Source organism: Cannabis sativa, chromosome 2 (assembly GCF_029168945.1).
Source record: "Cannabis sativa cultivar Pink pepper isolate KNU-18-1 chromosome 2, ASM2916894v1, whole genome shotgun sequence".
NCBI classification, from domain to species: domain Eukaryota; kingdom Viridiplantae; phylum Streptophyta; class Magnoliopsida; order Rosales; family Cannabaceae; genus Cannabis; species Cannabis sativa.
The window spans coordinates 51,550,743-51,572,236 of record NC_083602.1 but is presented as its reverse complement, the minus strand read 5'-3'; the positions used below and the strand labels follow the sequence as shown (position 1 = coordinate 51,572,236).

General features: G+C 32.9%; 2 protein-coding genes and 1 non-coding gene across 3 annotated transcripts; 1 reads left to right on the top strand and 2 right to left on the bottom strand.

The window, feature by feature from the left end:
- Nucleotides 1–9,359: 9,359 nt before the first annotated feature.
- On the bottom strand, nt 9,360–11,530 carry LOC115720471 (peroxidase 5). Its single transcript, XM_061108851.1, has 2 exons — nt 10,970–11,530; nt 9,360–10,376 (listed from the first exon to the last, which is right to left on the bottom strand). Exons 1-2 carry the CDS (start codon nt 11,225–11,227, stop codon nt 9,600–9,602), a joined length of 1,035 nt encoding a protein of 344 aa, XP_060964834.1. The 5' UTR covers nt 11,228–11,530; the 3' UTR covers nt 9,360–9,599.
- On the top strand, nt 10,771–10,844 carry TRNAI-UAU (transfer RNA isoleucine (anticodon UAU)). Its single transcript has one exon. It is a non-coding gene; the product is annotated as a tRNA-Ile (tRNA).
- A 2,192-nt stretch (nt 11,531–13,722) lies between the features above and the next one.
- LOC115721234 (histone H2B) lies at nt 13,723–14,465 on the bottom strand. Its single transcript, XM_030650492.2, has one exon. It carries the CDS (start codon nt 14,363–14,365, stop codon nt 13,922–13,924), a length of 444 nt encoding a protein of 147 aa, XP_030506352.2. The 5' UTR covers nt 14,366–14,465; the 3' UTR covers nt 13,723–13,921.
- Nucleotides 14,466–21,494: the final 7,029 nt, after the last annotated feature.

Genomic DNA, 21,494 nt, shown 5'->3' with positions numbered 1-21,494 from the left:
ATACTTTATTCACATAGTCATGTTTATTTTCCACTGTGTTGACAACACAATAAACATGATCAAGTATGTGAAAAGGGGTTTGGATGAATTTATAAATCAAATAGACAAGCAATTGATTAAGTGAACCAAAACATACACAAGTGAATGAAAAATTACTTCTGTTACTTTATTGATATTGAATAATCTGGATTACATTGAAACAGAGTTTTATTTAGGGCATAAAACCCAACAAAGACACCTTTAGAACTATGGATTGGTCGTACACCTAGTTTACGCCATTACAGAATCTGGGGGTGCCCTACTCATGTCTTAAGAAAGAAAGACGGCAAGCTTGAGTCACGAACTGAAGTTTGCATGTTTGTCAGTAATTCTAAAGAGACTGGGGGTGGAATATTTTATAGTCGCAAGGATGATAAAGTGTTTGTTTCTACAAACGCAACTTTCCTTGAAGATGACTATATTAAGAATTTCAAATCACAAAGTAAAGTAGTGTTGGAGGAAATGCTTTCAGATATAAGTCCTTCCAATGTTCTGTTCTCTTCCACACGTGAAGAGGACAATCCCACTCCCTCAGTTGAACCAACTGAGAAATCTACTACTAAAGTTTCTGTTCAGAAGATCACCGCACCTCGTCGTAGTGGGAGGGTTTCAACAAAACCAGCTCGTTATGGCTTGGATGGTGAAATCAATATGGTCGTTGGTGACGGTATTGATGACGATCCATTAACCTATAAACAGGCAATGGCTAGTCCGCAACGGAAACGATGGTCGGTCGGCATGGATTCAGAAATGGATTCCATGAAAAAGAACAAAGTCTGGGAATATGTAGACGCACCTGACGACTATCATCCGATAGGATGCAAGTGGGTTTACAAGAAGAAAAGAGGAGCTGGAGGCGAAGTCGAAACTTTTAAAGCTAGACTTGTAGCCAAGGGTTATACCCAAAGAGAAGGCGTGGACTATGAGGAAACTTTTAGTCCTATAGCCATGCTCAAATCCATCCGAATTCTTCTCTCCATAGCTGCTGCTTTCGATTATGAAATCTGGCAAATAGATGCCAAGACTGCCTTCCTTAATGGGGTACTTGAAGAAACCATCTATATGGAGCAACCAGAAGGTTATGTTCTTCCTGGGCAGGAAAAGAAAGTTTGCAAATTAAATAGGTCTATCTATGGACTTAAGCAAGCTTCTCGCTCATGGAACAAAAGGTTTGATGAAATCATCAAGACCTACGGCTTTCTTCAGAATGAAGATGAACATTGTGTTTACCAACTCAAGGAAGACCAAGTAGTAGTATTCCTGGTCCTTTATGTTGATGACATTTTGATTATTGGAAACAATGTCAAGAAAATGACTCACATCAAGGAATGACTCAACACTCAATTCGATATGAAAGATTTGGGTGAAGCAGCCTATGTTCTTGGTATTCAGATTATCAAAAACCGGAAGAACAGATCTCTTGCTCTCTCCCAAACAACCTACATTGACAAAGTTTTAGAGAGATTCTCCATGAATAACACCAATGGGGCAAACATGCCTTCTAAATATGGTATTCGTCTATCTAAAGAACAGTCTCCGACTCATCCTCAAGAGATAGAGGACATGGCGAAAATTCCCTATGCTTCTGCAGTTGGAAGTCTAATGTATGCAATGTTATGCACTAGACCTGACATCTGCTATGCAGTTGGAATCGTGAGCAGGTATCAGTCGAATCCAGGACAACAACATTGGAATGCAGTTAAGTATATTCTGAAATACTTAAAGAGTACAAGGAATCTTGTGTTAGTCTACAAGGGTGGTGCTTTAAATCCCATAGGCTACACTGATTCAGATTTCCAGGCAAGTCTTGAAGACAGGAAATCTACATCTGGGATGGTGTTTACTCTTGGGGGTGGAGTAGTGGTTTGGAGAAGTGCAAAACAAACCGCGATATCGGACTCGACTATGGAAGCTGAATACATAGTTGCAGCCGAAGTTGCTAAAGAACTTGTTTGGCTAAGAAAGTTCTTCACCAGTATAGGTGTCGTTCCTGGAATGGAAAAGCTTCTGGTCTTACTTTGTGATAACAATGGAGCAATAGCAAACAGTAAAGAACCTCGAAGCCACAAGAGAAGCAAACACATTGAAAGGAAGTATCACATTATCAGAGAATACGTGGCAAGAGGGGATGTACTAGTTGAGAAAGTTGACACAGAGGACAACCTAGCTGATCCATTTACCAAAGTCTTGGCCGTGACAGCATTTGAAAAGCACCGTCAGAATTTAGGATTAATTGATATGTACTAATTAGTTTTATATTAGTGCAAGTGGGAGTTTGTTGGGTTTTATGCCCTAAATAAAACTCCATTTCAATGTAATCTATTTTATTTAACATCAATAAAGAAACAGAAGTATTTTTCATTCATTTGTGTATGTTTTGGTTCACTTTATCAATTGCTTGTCTATTTGATTTATAAATTCATCTTAAACCCTTTTCACATACTTGATCCTGTTTATTGTGTTGTCATCACATTGGAAAGTAAACATGACTATGTGAATAAAGTTTCCTAGATTTATCAGACACAGGGTTTTACTGATATGATAATCTACAACAAGAGTTTACTTGCATTTGGAGAAATGCTATGTTCTTTCCAGAACATTGGTTAAAGTAAAGCTCAGGTTGGATGCATGGAGTATGCATCGGAAGGGACCGATATTGAACTTTGACTTAGATTTAATTAAACTTACCGTAAAATCTATTCAAGTCAATATCACCTAGTTGATCCTAGATCAAATGTTCTTAATCCTGTTATGATTAGGCTCAATCTTGAAAGGCTATTCGTGTTCTTCGATTTGTTAGTTAAGCCTATTTTTAGGTCAGGGTGATACGTACATTTTGGGAACACGGTAGTGCAATTGAGTGGAAGCGCTAACATAAACATGGAATCTATAGCTTCTATTTGGCGAACAGTAAGCAAAGGATGATCTCCTTCGAGCTTGACCAAACGAACATAAATGGTAGAGTACTCATTTCACATAAGCTGAAATATCATTTATACGGGGTCAAGTGTTTTAAGGATAAAATACATAGTAGGGTGTTACAGTAATCTAATCCATTTACAGTGTAGATCATTCATATAGAGGATCATTGATCAAATTAGGATTATAACAATGGATAACTAATGATGTGTCTATATGGTGGAACATATAAAGCATTCTATATACTGAGAGTGCAATTCTAAGTTCTATGCGTGGATTCAACGAAGAATTAATAAGTTACTGAATTTTAGTGATAAATTCTTGATCTACTTATTGGAAGCTCGGTTATATAGACCCATGGTCCCCGCACTAGTTGAGATAATATTGTTTGTAAGACTCATGTAATTGGTTTTGATTAATCAATTATAATTCTCAAATTAGACTATGTCTATTTGTGAAATTTTCACTAAGTAAGGGCGAAATTGTAAAGAAAGAGTTGTTAAGGGCATATTTGTTAATTATGATACTTTGTATGGTTCAATTAATAAATATGATAAATGACAATATTATTTAATAATTATTTATAGTTATTAAATAGTTAGAATTGGCATTTAAATGGTTGAATTAGAAAATTGGCGTTTTTGAGAAAATCAGATACATAAGTGATAAAACTGTAAAATTGCAAAAAGTGAGGCCCGAACCCAATAAGCCATGGCCGGCCACTTTTATAGGAGTTTTACCTCTGATATTTTCATTATTTTAATGCCAAATAATTCAAACCTAACCCTAGTGGAATGCTATAAATAGGTTGTGAAGGCTTCAGGAAAATCACACTTCTCATTCAGAAAAACCTGAGCCTCTCTCTCTACCTTGGCCGCCACTCTCTCTCTCTCTTCTTCCTTCATATTTCGAAACCCCTTAGTGATTAGAGTAGTGCCCACACACAGCAAGCAATACCTCAATCATAGTGAGGAAGATCGTGAAGAAAGATCATCAGCAAAAGGAGTTTCAGCATCAAAGATTCAGAGAAAGAGATCCAGGTTCAGATCTTGATAATACTCTGCGACAGAAAGGATACAAGGGTTAGAGATCTGAACGGAAGGAGTCATTTAATTCCGCTGCACCCAATGTAAGGTTTCCTAAACTTTATATGTGTTTATTTCATCGTTTTAGAAAGTTCATATTTAGGGTGTTAATCAACATACTTGTGAGTAGATCTAAGATCCTGGTAAAATAATTTCCAACAGTTGAAAACACCCAAGAAGTGGCATATGATCCTAATGTCAGCATTGAGGTGGTTGTAGTTGAACAAGAAACAAATGGCCTTACAGATGTGGATACTGAAGTTAATGATACCCAACAGGACAATGAAGCAAAAGAAAGGGATTTGGAGAACCTGCGCCAAAATTTTTTGGAGTCTATGACCACTGATTTGGAACCTGATTTCGAAATAAATGCAGAGATTATAAAAATAGCAGTTTTAGCCATTTTTTTATGGTAAAGGGGTATCTCGAAATCAACTCAAAGACATTCTGGGGAAGATATGGAAGTTGAGAGGAGGATGGCGATTAAAGACGATGAGCCCTGGCCTCTGGGGCATTTTCTTTGACAAGGAAAAGGATTGTGTGGAGATTGTAGAGAACCGTCCGTGGATAATCAATGGCAAAATGTTAATCATTCACGAATGGCCTGAGGATGGGGCTTGAAATATAGTGAACATGAGAAAAGCAGTTTTTTGGGTTCAGGCTACCGGTTTGCCAACACCATTTTTGAAGATAGTCAACACCCCTATGATCGCAGCCAAAGCCGGGGTTTATAAAAGCTTCGACATGGTTGATCAGAGAACTATCTCCAGGACAGGCTTCTTAAAGTTTCAGGTCGAGTTGGATACATATCATAAAATTCCATCTAGTTTTTTCTTGAACATCACCAGGGGTAGATGTGAATGGATTCAATTCTGTTTCTACAAATTACCTAAAATCTATTATAATTGTGGATACCTTGGACACGATTTCAAAGTGTGCATGAGGGCCATGGATATGACGTATCCTCCAGAGGGTGATCCTATGCAAACCTACTAACCTTGGATTAAGGCAGAAACAACTTCTATTAGTTGTTTTAATCCCACGCCATTAATTACACAATTACTTTCAAACACACATAAATAATGTCTTAAAATGTATTTTTTTTATATATCTAAATGTCTTAAAATGTTATGCTATGCTCTTGTCTACACAATAGAAAGGTAGACCAATATCTAAGCTCCATGTCTCTTGGAAAGAATTTGATAAGGATGGCATCTAGCTAGCTTCATCATGACATTAGACTTTCTAATAATATATCAATGCCCATAACTTGTTGAGAGTACCATCCTATTTATTTTGAAAAAGACTCTATCTTTGACTTTGAGTTGTCGAAGGTTTGTACTTGAGATGTGATGAGAGTACTAATACTAAAGTAACAATATTATATGTGAGAGTGTCACATAACTATAGTTTAAAACTATGTGAATATTTTTGAAAAATCCTATTGTACACTTCCTTAATTAAAATGGATTTTTCGGAATTCAGAAAAACATTTTATTTTTTTTAATTAAATATGTTGTAGTTATTTAGAATTAGATCTAAATTTTTAAAACATTCTAATTAATTTACAATGCCAAAAATAAAATTTAAAAAATTATTTAATCAAGCATACAATAAGTTGTTTGAATTATATTATAAATTATTCAAAATAATTTAAAAATGTACAAATAATCTTAATAACTAGAATATACACAATTGTAACAAAAAAAAATTAGAATTAAAAACTTTTCTAAATTGCCAAAATACATAAAGAGTGTACTGAAACATTTTTTTAAGGGTGTACTATGACCTAACCAATATCTTATGTGTGCACATTTAGGGATCCTTGTATTAGTTCTTTTAGACCATTGTGAATCGTGAATGTATCTTATTGTCGTTTTAGAAAGAAAAGAAAAACACTACTTATTTTTCTTCTATTCATTGAAAATCAGTACATGGATGTGGGATGGATATATGTATTTTTATGTATATGTAATTAATGTAATAAGAAGAGCAAAGCAAAGCACTTAATTGCTTCATTTATAACCTCTGAAATTGGTTGGTGGCAAAGCAAATCTTTGTATTTTAAATTTTAGAGGAAGGTAAATACTACATTTATATTATGGTGATTTGGTGAGTTGGTAAGGACTACTTAAATGCTGTTCCAAAATAAAAACAAAGCTCAATTGTCGTTTTTCATAATCAACGTCGTTTGTTCCAATTTTTTGTTACGTTTTTCCTTATAGATTGCAGACTCTACAAGCTGGAGATATATAGAAAAACCAAGAGTTTATGCTCAACAAAATGTATCTTAAAACATTATAAAGCAAACATGCATAATTTCTTTTTGGATAAGCAAAACACTACAAGCCTAATTAATCACAAACCCAACAAGTGACCAAACACAAAGACTACTAAAACAGTCCAAAACACATAAATTAAACAAGAAAAACAAACAAAACAAAACCCAAGATAACAAAATACATGACCCGGCTGTCACTCTAATTAACCCCAGCTGGTGAACCTTATTTCATGGATTTTGGGCTTGATGAGTAGGTGTTCCTGGAAATGTGGGCATTCCATTTCCTGAGCCAGGGAATGAGTAGAATCCATTTGGTCCGAAACCGAAGCCTGTGGCGAAAGCAGGAGTACCTGGGAAACCACTGCCAGCAATTACTCCTCCAAAGTTTTGGGGGTGGTCAACCTCTTCATTGCTCTTCAACACTCTTCCACCTTCAACAGCTACCACTTCCAATGATAGAGCCATTAAAAGGGTTGTCATGAGGATCAACATTGCTTTTGTCATTCTCTCCATCTCAGCTGATACTGTATATCAAAATAAAAGGGATCTCTTCTCACTAAGATTTGGCTATGTTTTTGGTGTTTGGTATGGGAGAAATACTTGGCTTGTGACACCCCTTCTTATAGCACAAAATGTAAGTAGAGAAGTTTTTGTGTAATGGGCATTTAAGTAAAAATGTATTGGGTGTGGAGAGACAGGTGTCACAGACCTACTCTTTCAAGTTTCATTTGATTATTAGCAATATAGCACGAAAAACTAATCATGATGTTCCTTACTTAGAATTTTTTCTTTTAGATATAAAATATAAAAGGTAAATAGCGGCATAAGTACTCAAAATTTTAAGTTTGTAAGCGGCATAAACTTAATATTTATTTTTAGCGGCATAAGTACTTAATGTTGTAAAACTGTAATTTTCCTCTAGTTTTGTCAGTACAGAATCTGTTTTGAATTTATTAAATGAACATTTGGAAGTAAATGATACTACATGTTTCTGTCTAAACCCAATAATCACGAATCCGGACCTTATATGTGGCCTGTTCAAGAAAATAACAGAGTTTGTATTGACGAAATTAGAGAAAAATTACATTTTTACAAATATTAAGTACTTATGCCACTAAAAATAAACATTGGGATTATGTCACTTACAAACTGACTATTTACCCTAATATAAATTAACTACAAAGGATCTATGGAAGGAGAACAGTTGAGAAGGGGCAATCAATGAGAGGATTTAGTCTGTTGAATGGTAGTAATTGGGGTTGCTTGCTTACACCAAGCCATTTACTCGATTAATATCATTACATCTTTTTTATTAAGAGATATGGAAATGCCTAAATTAATCACAAAAGAAAAAAAAATTGGAGGGTCGTACACATTGAATTTATGGCAATTGGTCTTGTTTTTAATATGGCTTTACCTAACAAAGGGTCTTTTCTTTTTCAATTCCCTCCCACATGACCTGTTCTTCTTTTCAATTCAATTAATAATAATTTCTAATTTCATCTTCTGTCCACCTATCTCTACTTTTGATACAATTCCTGTATATGTATATATAAAGAATTGGCCAATATAAGACCAGCTAAGCAAGTTGAATAAGTTCACCTTTCACAATCAAATGGCTTAAAACACTCAACAGGAGTAGTAAATCTTTTAATATATATGCTTCCAATTGTACATACAGGTACAAGATTTATCACATTTTGATCCATAATATGGTTAGTTTGAAGAATTGTATATTTAATTTCTCCACTATTTTTGGTGGTGGTGTTTACTTATTTTCTTTAAAATGATAAATACTGGTATAATTATTTAAAGTTTTGAGTTTGTTTATAAAACTGTAATTTTTCTCAAATTTGATCAGCATAACAGAATTTGTAAAATTACAGTTTTATAAATATTAAGTATTTATGTCGCTAAAAATAAATATTAAATTTATGTCACTTATAAACTTAAAACTTTAAATACTTATCTTACTATTTACCCTAACTTAAAACACTCAACAAGAAAGAGTGCTTGCGTGGCAGCTGACTCATCCAGAGGCCGTCATACAGTTATACAGTTGAGCTTGCTAGCCTATATAAGGCTCACGTGTTTACTTATCTTAGTGAGATTTTTGGTGTGAAACACTTTTGAGAACATTGTAAAGAAAGTTTTGTCTCTTTGATCTTGGAACAAGTTTCCATTGTTTAGTCTGTAATTTTGTTAAGTTCTCAACTGATTAATAAAGCAAGTCAGCCTTAATAGGCTGTTCAGATCCTTGGAATGGATAGTTGAACCAAGTAAATTCATTGCGTTCATTTTGTCAATTTGATCTGTTTTGATACAACTGATTTTGTTGTTATTTTTATAACAGTTGCTTTATTCATTGATAAATCATTAAAAACTATTGAACATCAGCCACGATCGATTACTGAAGTTCCACCAAACAAACAATCATCAAAATGAGAGTTCCAAAAAAACTACACAAAACTTTGAAAAATATTGGAGTTGTCAAAGCATTATTCGATGGCCATCAAAGCTTTTATCAAACAACCTTCAAAATGAAACTCTTTTTAATATAAAAAGTATATTCAATCAAAACTTCAAAGGGCATAGTGTTACAGTAAAAATAGATAGCCTTCTTTACAAATATGTATTTTCTGTTTAGTTTTCTTGTTAATGATTGTAAAGAGCTTATGCCAGTCTGAATTGGCTACAATCTTATGTAAAACGGTCTACGAATTGTGCAGCTCAAGCTCACCATATGGCGAGAGCTGCACGTTCTTATGCTGGTCGTCGTTTTGTTTGGAGCAATACTCCTATTAATGAGAGAGAAAAACTTCAATTTCAAAGGACATTGCATAGAGAAAAACTAAGCCTACAGAGTGTCTATAACAATACAAAACATAAGCTTTGAATTCACCCCATCTAAAAAATATAGAGTATTTGTCAGCATAACTAAAAAGAACTAGTTTTTATTTTAGAAAAATTAAATTTTTAACAGCTGAGTTTGAGAACAACAAAAAGTTACTATTGTCTTCTTTGGCCCTGTTATCTAATTGTAAGCAAATACATCTTATACTTGAAAAATAAAAATCACATTAATCAATCTATTAAACTTGAAAATCCTATAATAACAATAATAATATAGAGTATCAGTTGTAACTAGGATTTCGATACTTCTTTAAAAGTTATTATATTAAACTATATCGAATTAAATAACCCATCCTCAATAATAATTACACAGTCAGACAATTTGAGGCTACTTATAATATAGTGATCATAGATAATGATAATCAATTCACAAACCTACAATTCTTCCTTATCTCCCCTGAGTTACCAGTAAGCACATCAATGGAACCCATTTTCACCATAGCCTCAGCAAACTTCTTCCCCCAACCATCGCCATCCCTAGCTCTGTTCCTCACCATTTTCGCAGTCACATAACTACTCATCAAACTCTGATCCGAACTCAAAACCCCACGACCTTTCTTCAAACCCACGTAATAATTATTATCAAGCCTATTCGGCGTCACCCCTTCAAGAGGCACAACCAGCGGCGCGTCGTTTCCACGCTCCGAACCAACGGGGCACTTCTCCTTCATTTCCCGAGCAAACCCAGGATTCATCGAAGGGTCCAGAGGGTGTGAAGAGTTGAACGAGTAGAGCCGAGTGGAGAACGAAGAACAGTGAGTTGACCCGACCGAGTGGGCACCGGAGAGAGTGACCATCTCGGCCAAGGTGAGGCCTTTTAGGGCGAAACTGTCTCGAAGTTGGGTGGCGTTAGAGAAAGGGCTTGGCAGGTGTTGTAATGGTTCGTGTTTGAGCGATACAGTGCCGTCGCGGCGCCCGGCGGGAACGCAGTAATCGGGGCCGCCGAGAGCGGTGACGCAGTCGCGAGCGGCGAATGCGAGGATGTCGGCGCAGGAAACGGTTTGTGGACATTGGGCTTCGATTTGGGCCTTGGCGTCATCGATGACTTCGAAGCCTCTTAGGCTTGGGTTATTTACTGGGCTCTCTTTCTCAGATGGGCTTCCCGGTGTAGAGTCCAGTAGTACAGACGCGTCGCAGCCCTGGAACGAAATTGTTGTCGTTTGTTATTCATGGAAACAGATTGTTGTCGTTTACGTAGTAAAAATTACTAAAAATAATACTATTTTAGTATTGTAACAGTAATAAATCTCTGTCAACAAATATTTAATTTCTTTATAGATTTTTGTCGTTTCACAGCCCTGGAACGAAATTGTTGTCCTCTATGTTATTATTAAAATATTTTATTTGAAAAGAAAAACAATTATTAAAATAATATTAAGCATCATCACAACATGGAAACTTGTTAGTCATTTTCGCAATAAACCATTTTTTTTAACAGCAAAAATCTGTGTCAAAAAGGAAAAAGAAACAGCAATAATGAATCATATCATTTCATAATCTATTTAAACTATATTAAGAGTTTCCATAATGTGAGGTCCCGTAGCTCAGTTGGTTAGAGCGTTGGTCTTATGAGCCGAAGGTCGCGGGTTCGAGCCCCGCCGGGACCAAACTTTACCGATTATTTTTTTTATTTTGTTAGTTCATTATTATTAACTTTTTCTTTTCAACCATTAAGTATTAAGATCACCAAAAAGAAAAAGAGTAGTGTTAATAGGGAGTAGGGAGTACGTACCCTAACAAAACAGTCATGAAAATGCATTCTAATGAGACCAGCTGCAAGGCCAGGATTTTCACACACAGCTCTCTCCACAGCATTCTTCACTATATCTTCTGCTGAAGGACATGTTGATCCATAATACCCTTCTTCCAGTGTTGAACAATCCTCCATTGCAGAAGTAGTAGCAATAAACTTATGAACTAATACATACATTATTATTATCACAATCCATGCACTAAATTTTATGATGAGGAAGTTTCTCATCATGATCATCTTTTTGCTTCAACTATTCAATTTTTAACAAGTTAAGAAAAGGGTTTGAGTAGAATAGTTGGAAGTATATATGTTGAGAGTATTTATAGAGTAGTAGTAGTAGCTGTAGATAATTAAGCTAGTTTTGAACAGCTTTCACATGCACATTGTAAGAGTACTATAAAGACTAATTCAAATAATCATTTTCTTAATTCCCATTTTTGCTCTCTTATCTAAAATTTCTTAAATAAAGCAACTTTTGTTTTGTTCTATCTCTTTCTCTAAAATGTAATATGTCATTTTTTTTAAGCTTTGGCTAGACATGGTTAAGTAATACCGTGTTTTTTCTTTTATTGGTAAATTGAATTGGCTGTGTAGTGATGTGAGAAATGAAATTCCAAGATTGCCCTGTGATTGGTAGTTTGAATTGGAATTTGGGAATGAATTATGATGAAGAAGAGGCTGGACACGGTTGGTAACTCAAATTGGCAAAAAAAATTCTAATATATTGATTGGCTGTGTGCATGCAATAGTGACCTAGATGAATTGCCCTCTTTTGTAACTAAAAATGTAACAAACAAACAAGAAATGAGGAAGAAAAAATGAGCTAAGAATTTGTGATTTGTTTAATTTTAAGTTTTTTTTTTTCCATCAACATATTTTAATTTAATTATTAATTATTTTATAATGTTAAAATAAAGCAGTAATAGCAACTAATCAATGATTTGCTTTTTTCGCCATGAACCAACATCACTCGTGATCACATTACCGTTTAATTTTAGATCGACTTCTCTATATAAGTTGCATAAGAAAAACAGAATGAATGATAGATCCTCTAAAACACAAGAAAAAAATTCACATTCTTCCTTACGATTTTTTCTCAGAGCAATTTTTAGAGTGTAATCGAGCTCATATATGAAACAACTATACATTAATAATTTAACACAATATGAGCTTGTTTGGTACGCCGTATAAAGGTCGTATTGTATTAAATAATAAATAACACTAAGTTTGGATAAAGCAATATATTGTATTAATTATTACGACCAAAATTTATTATAATATATGTTGTATTATTTAATACATAACAAATGATTCATATTAGTTTGTATTATAATATTTACAAAGGATTCGGGGTCAATACAAATCTTCAATCCAAGCCTGGGACCAAGACCCGAACCCGGACTCGGACCCCGGCCCCAACCCCAGACCTAGACCCCGACCCGGGACCCAGACACGGACCTGGGACCTGGACCCGACCTGGGACTCGGACCTCGACCCAGGACTCGGACCCGGACTCGGATGCAGACCCAGACCCCGACCCAGTCCCAAACCCCGACCCAAACTCGGACTCAGACCTAGAATCCGACTCGAACCCGTACCCAGACCTAAACCCGACCCAGGACTAATCCCCAAACTCGAGATCGCGACTCGAATTAAATAATACTAATACAATACAATATATTAATACAAATCAATACCAAACATAATAGGGTAAATACCATTTTGGACCCTTTATTTTACAAAAGTTACCAATTGGACCCTGTGTTTTGTTAAATGACAAAATGGACCCTGTATTTTCTAAAATAGTACAAATAGGACCCTGAATTGATTTTTTGTCAAAATAAAGTATAATCCGATCTAAAAGTGCTATGACAAAACTGTTTACATTTTTTGTATCTGTTCGTATTAAGCATTGTCTTCAAGTTGGTTGTATTAAAAAAAAAATTGTCAAAAATTAAGCTCAGGGTCCTATTTTTACTATTTTAGAAAATACAGGGTCCATTTTGTCATTTAACAAAACACATGGTCTAATTTGTAACTTTTACAAAATACAGGGTCTAAAATGGTATTTACCCAACATAATAATGTATTAAATTATACAAATACAATACAATACAACACAATCCAACACGATAAAATACAATACAACACAATACGGCATACCCAACAAGCCCTATATGTTTGTTTATAAGATAAAACTGTTACATCAACAGTCGAATAGCTTCGCTAAGCCAAATTGCAGTCTTGCAAGATAAGTTCGACATTAGCGAATCAGAAGAAAGTTGATTCAACACAACACAAATAAGAGCAGGTATATTCAACACATTAGCCAATTGGAATGCTTAAAATTAAAATATTCTTTTGGACTACTTGAATGTGGTACATTTATCTAGTAAAGAAAATAAATTAGGGGCCATGAATTTAATAGCCTAGTTGAGGCTTTTATTGTTGGAGAGGGAATCGAAAAAATGGTGAGCCAAATTACTAAGACTTGGTTTGAGTATCAATTTTATTCTAATGTAAACTTCTTAAGAAAATCTGTCACTAACAGCGTAAGGCAATTTAAAAATAAGTTGTAAAAAGGAAACCCAACAACTTTGGCAAAGGTTGTTGGACTTGGACTTCAATTATATATATAACTTGTTTAATAACTTAATTATAAACACTTTCGATCAGAGGAAAAAAAGAATGAATAACCATATTCAAGTTCTTCCCATTGTAAAATTTGAAATAAAGAAACCAATTAATATAATTGTCTTAACATTTCCTTCAATCATTTATCAAAGATCAGTAGTGAAAGAACTACAAGTCGCTTCTATATCATTGAAAATAACATAATTATATTGAAAGACAAAATCCCTAGCCCTAATTTGTTCAAACGATTACTCAAGAAATCAATGAAACCCTGCCCTAAACACAAAGATTACGGCTTCAAGAGCTGGTAAATTTGGTCACTGCCTTGGTCCCCTCCGAAACCGCATGTTTGGCCAATTCACCAGGAAGAACGAGCCTGACAGCGGTCTGGATCTCCCGAGAAGTGATCGTGGGCTTCTTGTTGTATCGAGCGAGCCTTGAAGCTTCCTGTGCCAGCTTCTCAAAGATATCGTTGATGAAGCTATTCATGATACCCATGGCTTTGCTGGAGATTCCTACATCTGGATGAACCTGCTTCAAGACTTTGAAAATGTATATCTTATAGGTTTCGACGCTCTTCTTCGTTCTTTTCTTCTTCTTGTCTCCGACGGAAGCACCGCCTTCCTTTGGGAGCTTCTTTCCGGCCTTGGGCTTCTTCTCGGCCAGAACCTTCTTCTCCTCCGTGGGTTTCTCGGAAGCTGGCTTCTTCTCCGCCGGCTTCTTCTCTGCTCTTGGCGCCATCAGATCTTTTTCAGGGAAAATGAAAGACAATCTTCAGAGGAAAAGTGAGGGAAAATTTGAGAGTGATGAAATTTACAGGAAGTTGATTTTGTTTATATACTGGTCGTTGAAAGCTTTTGATTGGAGGATACATAAAGGTCTGGATTGATGACATGGCACGCCCAAGCCCGTTGGTTTTGGGTAATCAAGTGGAAGATCGACGGTTCAAAGAGATACGTTGTTCCATAAATGGGCCACCCTTTTTCCCTTTCTTTTGGGAAAATTACATTTACAAACGACATTTTTCTCTAACTTACAGAATTATCGTTGCTCATTTAACTTTACAAAAATAACGTGGGGGAGTCAATACAATACCTTCTCTCATCATTGTCAGCGCACTTTTTTTTTCTTCTGTTTTTCTTTTCTTTCTTTTTTCTCTTAATCTTCTTTGTAGGCATAACTCATTTGTTTTATTTTATAATTCTTTTTTATCTTTATCTCTTTTTTATAATTTTTTTTAATATTTTTTTGACTATATAAATAATTGTTTGAGATTAAAAATTAAACTGTGATGTCTAACTTTTCGAAATAGAAAATGATAAAATTAAAAGTATATGATTAGTTTTTTTTTTTTTTTTCTATTTGGTAAACAAAAAAGAAATCATCAACCCAAGCAAAATTTAATATACCAAACTAATTTTATTATTATTTTTATATATATTTTTTTCTAATTCTTTCTCTCTTCATTATAATTTTTTTAAGAAAAAATTTTGTTTAAATTTTTTAGTTACTATTTGGTTAACAAATATAAAATAAACTAAAAGGATAATACTTTAATTTAAAATATTTCTTTTATGACCAAATAAATATATGCTTTCTACATATTAAAATTAAAATAATATACATTAAAAAATAAATTATAATAGTATTATTTTTGAGCCAAATAATTAGTGGTGTAATTAGAATTCTTTGTTAATTTTTTTTTCATGAAGATTTTTTTAAAAATATTATTGAGTGAGAAATGTATAATCTTTTTTAGTAAAAAAAAACACAAAAAGGAAAAAATAAAGGAAAAAGTCATCTAATGGTTTCTCAATTAAACAATAAAAAAGCCTAAATATTTACTTGTTTCTAGGTTTTTTATTGTCAGGCACTAATAGTTAAAGATGGGTATTCTTTGGTGACATGGCACGTTAAAGATTGTGAATTGTTTTTGTAAGGTTATTATTGTAAATAATTTTCTATTTATGTATATTATTGAAAAAATTCCTTTTCTTTTTTATTAGTCATTACAACAGAAGAGATTGTGTCTCGGCCGAAATTTGATTTACGCACCATTACACCATTAGGGCCTCTATGGTACGCAGGATTGGATTGAATTAGACAGGCTAATTTGTCCAATTCAGTATTTGGGCATGTTAGAAGTCTGCATAACTAATCCAGTTAACCTCATCTGTCTGGAATTATTTATCCCATCTAGCATGGTGGGATAAATAATCCCATGCAGGTGAGATTTTTTTTTTATCGTTTTTTTAATTTTAATTTTATTAATATATTTTAAATTTAATAAGAATTTAAAGGAAACAATTATCACACATTTATTTATACATATTTTTTTTATCAAAAACTTATTCATTAAAATTAGTGAAAATGTATAATTTTGAATTATTATACATAAGTTTTTAAAATTTAGAATATTATTAATTAAATAATAGTTACTTAAATTGATTCTAAGAAAAAAAAATATATGACAATAAAATTATATATTATTTTTAAATTACTAAAAAATTTATATAAATATTTTAAAAAATTAATATTTATATATAATTTTTTTGAAATGAATGAATATTTATATTAAATTAGTGATCAAATTAGTGTTTAAGATAAACAATTTTATATTATTCAAGTATTTTTATTTTACTATTTTAATTATTTATTAAATAAAAAATATGATAAAATATTTTATAATATATTTATGATGTATTCTTAATTATATATGATATATATATTTTTTTTTGCTACGAATTATTTATTTTTATTATATATTTTAATTTTAATTTATTATTATATATTTTTATTTAATTTAAGTTTTTTTTTTCTAAATGGAAATAAATAAAATAGTCCAGTCCATTCTTAAACCAAACACAGGATTACTTTCAGCATAATCCAATCTTGTCCAGTCTAGTCCAATCCTTTTCAGTCCAATCCAGTCCAATCTTGCGTACTAAACGGGCCCTTAGAGTACTTTGCCGTTAAATTTCATAAATTCTAAATTTATTTGAAATTAATCTTTCAACCTAATATTTTAGTGGAAAATTTTCTAAAATAGTATTTTATTTGCATTTTTAAGGTGTCCTCCACATAACTTCATTAAATTCTTAATTTGCCTACGTATCAATGATAGATCACTCAAAAATTAGTTAACGTGGTCATATATACCAAAAGTCAAAAACTTATGTATACATTCTTATACACGTGACACATTTATATTAGCACACCTATTATAATTATTTAAAAATTATAAACAAATATTTTAAAATTCATTTCCCATTGTTATGTGTCGTTACTTTTTTTTTTTTTTGAAAAATTAAATAAATTAAAAAACTCTAATCTCTCCATCATGTCTCTCCTGCCTCTTCATCTTCACCCACAAAATCTAGCTGCCATAGAGTTACCATCTTCTCTAACCCTAATGAAAATGACTTTGCAATAGATGACTGCTCAACGACATGGATAACTTCGCGACAATAGAGAGATCCACGACGACAACAATTTGGGAGACCAATCAAGTTCCGTGGGGTGGGTCAAGGTAGTCTTCTGTCAGATTAGGTGTCGTCGACGAGCTTAATAGATGCCACAATCGGTGACCACGTGCCCAGAATCTCGATCTCCCTTTCTCGTTTCATCTCCTCCTTACTCGCAATTTCCCTTTCTTTCTCTCCCATGTTTTCCCTTCTCCTCTACACCATTAACAGAGATTGCTAAGACATCAACTTTCTCCTTTTATTTCTTCTTCTTCTTCTTCTTCTTCTTCTTCTTCTCGCTCAAGCTTGTTGTCCCAATCTATCCAACTCTCCTTCTCTCTCTCTCTCTCTCTCTCTCTCTCTCTCTCTCTCTCTCTCTCTCTCTCTCTCTCTCTCTCTCTCTCTCTCTCCAAATCTCATTGTTATACCCGAAATTCGGATGCACTTCAAAAAGTGACACGTGTCAGTCTTGTGGAATATGAATCAACAGATATCATGATAATTATATCATTAAATGCAAAATAGAATAACTCATTAAATATAGAATTAATGCAGTATATTCTTAACTCGCTGAATGTATAGTCTTAGGCGAGACAAGGATACACAAACTATCAATTCATGTATTGACGAGAAACTATCTTACCTCGGAAGGCATAATCCCAAGGGAGCTACAGACAATGCATAGTGAGACATCTACCTCGCTACATGTAAGGAAGTATTGACAAGGCGAATTAGTCGTTGAAACACTTAGCATATGTAATTCATATTATAATAACTAAGTGTAATAGTTTGGGAGCATGCAAGACATGATTGTCCAGTTTGCGAGGCCTGATGGTCAAAGAGCAGTTCTTAAGTTCGCTCAGTACACTGGTGCTCATGTCATTGTTGGAAAGCATATGAATAAACCAAGTCATTCATCTATGTACAAAACGAGATACCTCTAGCTAGTGAGATACTCCTATCCCACGTCAGTATCCACTACCTAAAAGATAAGAATAACAAATGGTTATGCGAATTTTTAATTAGCTCTACACGTGTTAAAATGGGACGTGGTCAAAATCCACGTTTCGTGAAAATAGTTATGTATTTTAAATTCAAATGTAAATAACTGTCAACCTATATTCTTAAAAATAGGAGTAGATTATGTTGTCGAGTGAATTTCGCAACACCAGATTATATGATATTATTAGTAACAAGAAGAAATCTACGTGAAGAACAAGTGCGAGTATTCAACCTAGAATGGCGAGTACTCAAACTGGGAATGAGAAATGATTAACAAAAAGCTGAAAATAACAAAGAGACAAAGAATTATAGTGGTTCAGTCAGATGACAGTCTGCTTAGTCCACTGTAGCAAGAGTTTCGTAGGTACCATTTCACGGTGGATCACCCCTTTATATACAAAGCAGGTGTCCAATTTGTTACACAAGGATAGCATTCATTGCCAATCCGTTTTTACACATTGAATTACAATAATTAACTAAACAACGTTAACATTAATAAATGAACGGCAGTTACTAAGTTCATCAACGTATGCGTCTTCCACATCTGCGAGTTGCTGTTCATATTCTGATGATAAACTCGCGGGTTTATCATTATGTTTAGGATGCCTGCGTCCTTAGATAATCGCCTTTTGCGGACGTCGCATGATGGGCTGATAGGACCTAAACATGCAAGTCTATATTGGCTTATCAAGGTCGTAGGGTTCTCAGGACAAACTCGCATTCACAGAGAGTCGGTCTCTTAGTTTATACACGGACACGGGGAGGATACTCGCATATAGTTCGATGTATGCGAGCTACTCTCTTGTCTCGAATGCGATTAGACTTCGGTCATGCTCGCTACCTTTCGCTGATTCTATCTTAAGCGAGGTTTAAAACTTCGAGGAGTCCCTCAGGGACATCTCAGCTTTCTTTGGGAAATCTGAGTATACGTGTCCTCTAAATAGGGGCCTGGTCTCGAGTTTCTAGGTGAGAGAAATCTCACTATAACAGATTATACAGAAAAAGGAACGAAAAACCTTTGAGAGGAAAAAAATCACTGATTGTAAAACCATCATTCTGCATCCAGAAATATCTTAAATAAGATAGACTTGTGGACTATGCAGAGTTAACTGCAAAACCACATAAAAAATCTGGTGTCATTATTACTATTATTATTCTTAAGTTAGAAGTCTTATACTTCATTCTCACTCCTTTTGAACATTATTTCATACATAGAACTTAAAAATTTCTACTTAATTTTCTTACCTCGAATGTGGAGAAAATAACTTAATTGTGAGAGTAATCCTTGATAACCAAGCCCTTGTATCACATAAACCTTAGTTTCCAAATACTAACGTTAGAAATAACACTTAGGGCCCGTTTGGAACGCAGGATTGGACTGCATTGGACTGAAAAGGATTGGACTGGACTGGACAAGATTGGATTATGCTGAAAGTAATCCTGTGTTTGGTTTTAGAATGGACTGGACTATTTTATTTATTTCCTTTTAGAAAAAAAAAACTTAAATTAAATAAAAATATATAATAATAAATTAAAATTAAAATATATAAATATAAATAAATAATTCGTAGCAAAAAAAATAATATATCATATATAATTAAGAATATATCATAAATATATAATAAAATATTTTGTCATATTTTTTATTTAATAAATAATTAAAATAGTAAAATAAAAATACTTGAATAATATAAAATTGTTTATCTTAAACACTAATTTAATATAAATATTAATTTTTTAAAATATTTATATAAATTTTTTAGTAATTTAAAAATAATATATAATTTTATTGTCATATTTTTTTTTTTCTTAGAATCAATTTAAGTAACTATTATTTAATTAATAATATTTTAAATTTTAAAAACTTATGTATAATAATTCAAAATTATACATTTTCACTAATTTTAATGAATAAGTTTTTGATAAAAAAAATGTATAAATAAATGTGTGATAATTATTTCCTTTAAATTCTTATTAAATTTAAAACATATTAATAAAATTTAAATTAAAAAAACAATAAAAAAAAAAAAAAAAAACTCACCTGCATGGTATTATTTATCCCACCCTGCTGGATGGGATAAATAATCCCAGACAGATGAGGTTAACTTGATTAGTTATCTAGACTTGTAACATGCCCAAACACTGGATTGGACAAATTGGCCTGTCTAATCTAATGCAGTCCTGCGTACCAAACGGACCCTTAAAGAATAAGTAATCTAAACTTGATTCTATCACGATGATGATAACGTCAAGATAATGGAGATGGTGACTTTGTGATAGATAACAGGGACTAGAGATAATGAATTGAGAGACTTGTCTTCTTTGAGTGAGTGAAGATGATAGAGAGAGAGCTTATAAGTCTTTGGCTAACTACACCCATTCTTAGTTATCTTCCTATTAACTATGGTTAAAATTATAAAATCAATTAAATAATGAGGTAAAAGTCATTTAAAAAATACTCTGTTCTTTGGGATTTAATGTTGTTTTATTTTTGGTAACTTTTTGTAGGTCATATTTCAGCTATTTAAGGAGAGTGTTTGACTTTGCTTGTAGCATTGGATTGGATTCTTACCGTGAGTTTTTCTTTATATTTTGTTTAATCTGATTGTTTAGCGATTGTAAATGTATTTTCTAAACGCTATTCTTTCCTCAATGAACTTGGTTTCTTATTAGAGAATTTAGCTAGTTTGATGTCGAGTTTCCTTAAAGTATCCTTGATCCATGTTCGTTGGACAACCAATGAGCTTGCACAATGAATTACCTTGACATGCTCTTCTGGTGAATAGAGAACTAGTATGGTTTAATGAGATTCCTTCTTTAATTGGGATTTCATAAGACAAAGTTTGTATGAGATTATGATTACTTTTTTCAATAAAGTTATTCATTGCTACAATTTTTTTTTTTAAAGGGCTTAAATTACTTTCTAAAACCCTCATAATATATTTTTTTTCATTATTTTGTATAAATTTCATTTTTTTTTGTTATTATATTATATTTTTGAAAACAATGTATGTTTATATATTTTATATAAAATATATTACAAATAAAATTTTATATATTTTTTATTTTATTTTAATTTTTTCGCTTTAATATTGAAAATATATATTTTTTAGAATATTAAAGGGAATAACTTTTTTTTTTGAAAATGAGTATAAATTTACAAATATATTTAAGTGTGCTTCTACAATGCACTCTTATATCGTTGCATCTTCTATTTATTTCAGAATTTAAATCTTTTTTCGTAGTCGTGTATATTATATTTATTTAAAACTAGACGACAACTACGTGCAAAGCACGTTCTATCTTTTTTTGAGTTTTTTTATAATTCTTTTATCCGTTTAAAAGAAATACATAGGATAAGTATTTTTATTATAATTTTTAAATTATTACTTATATGTAATTTA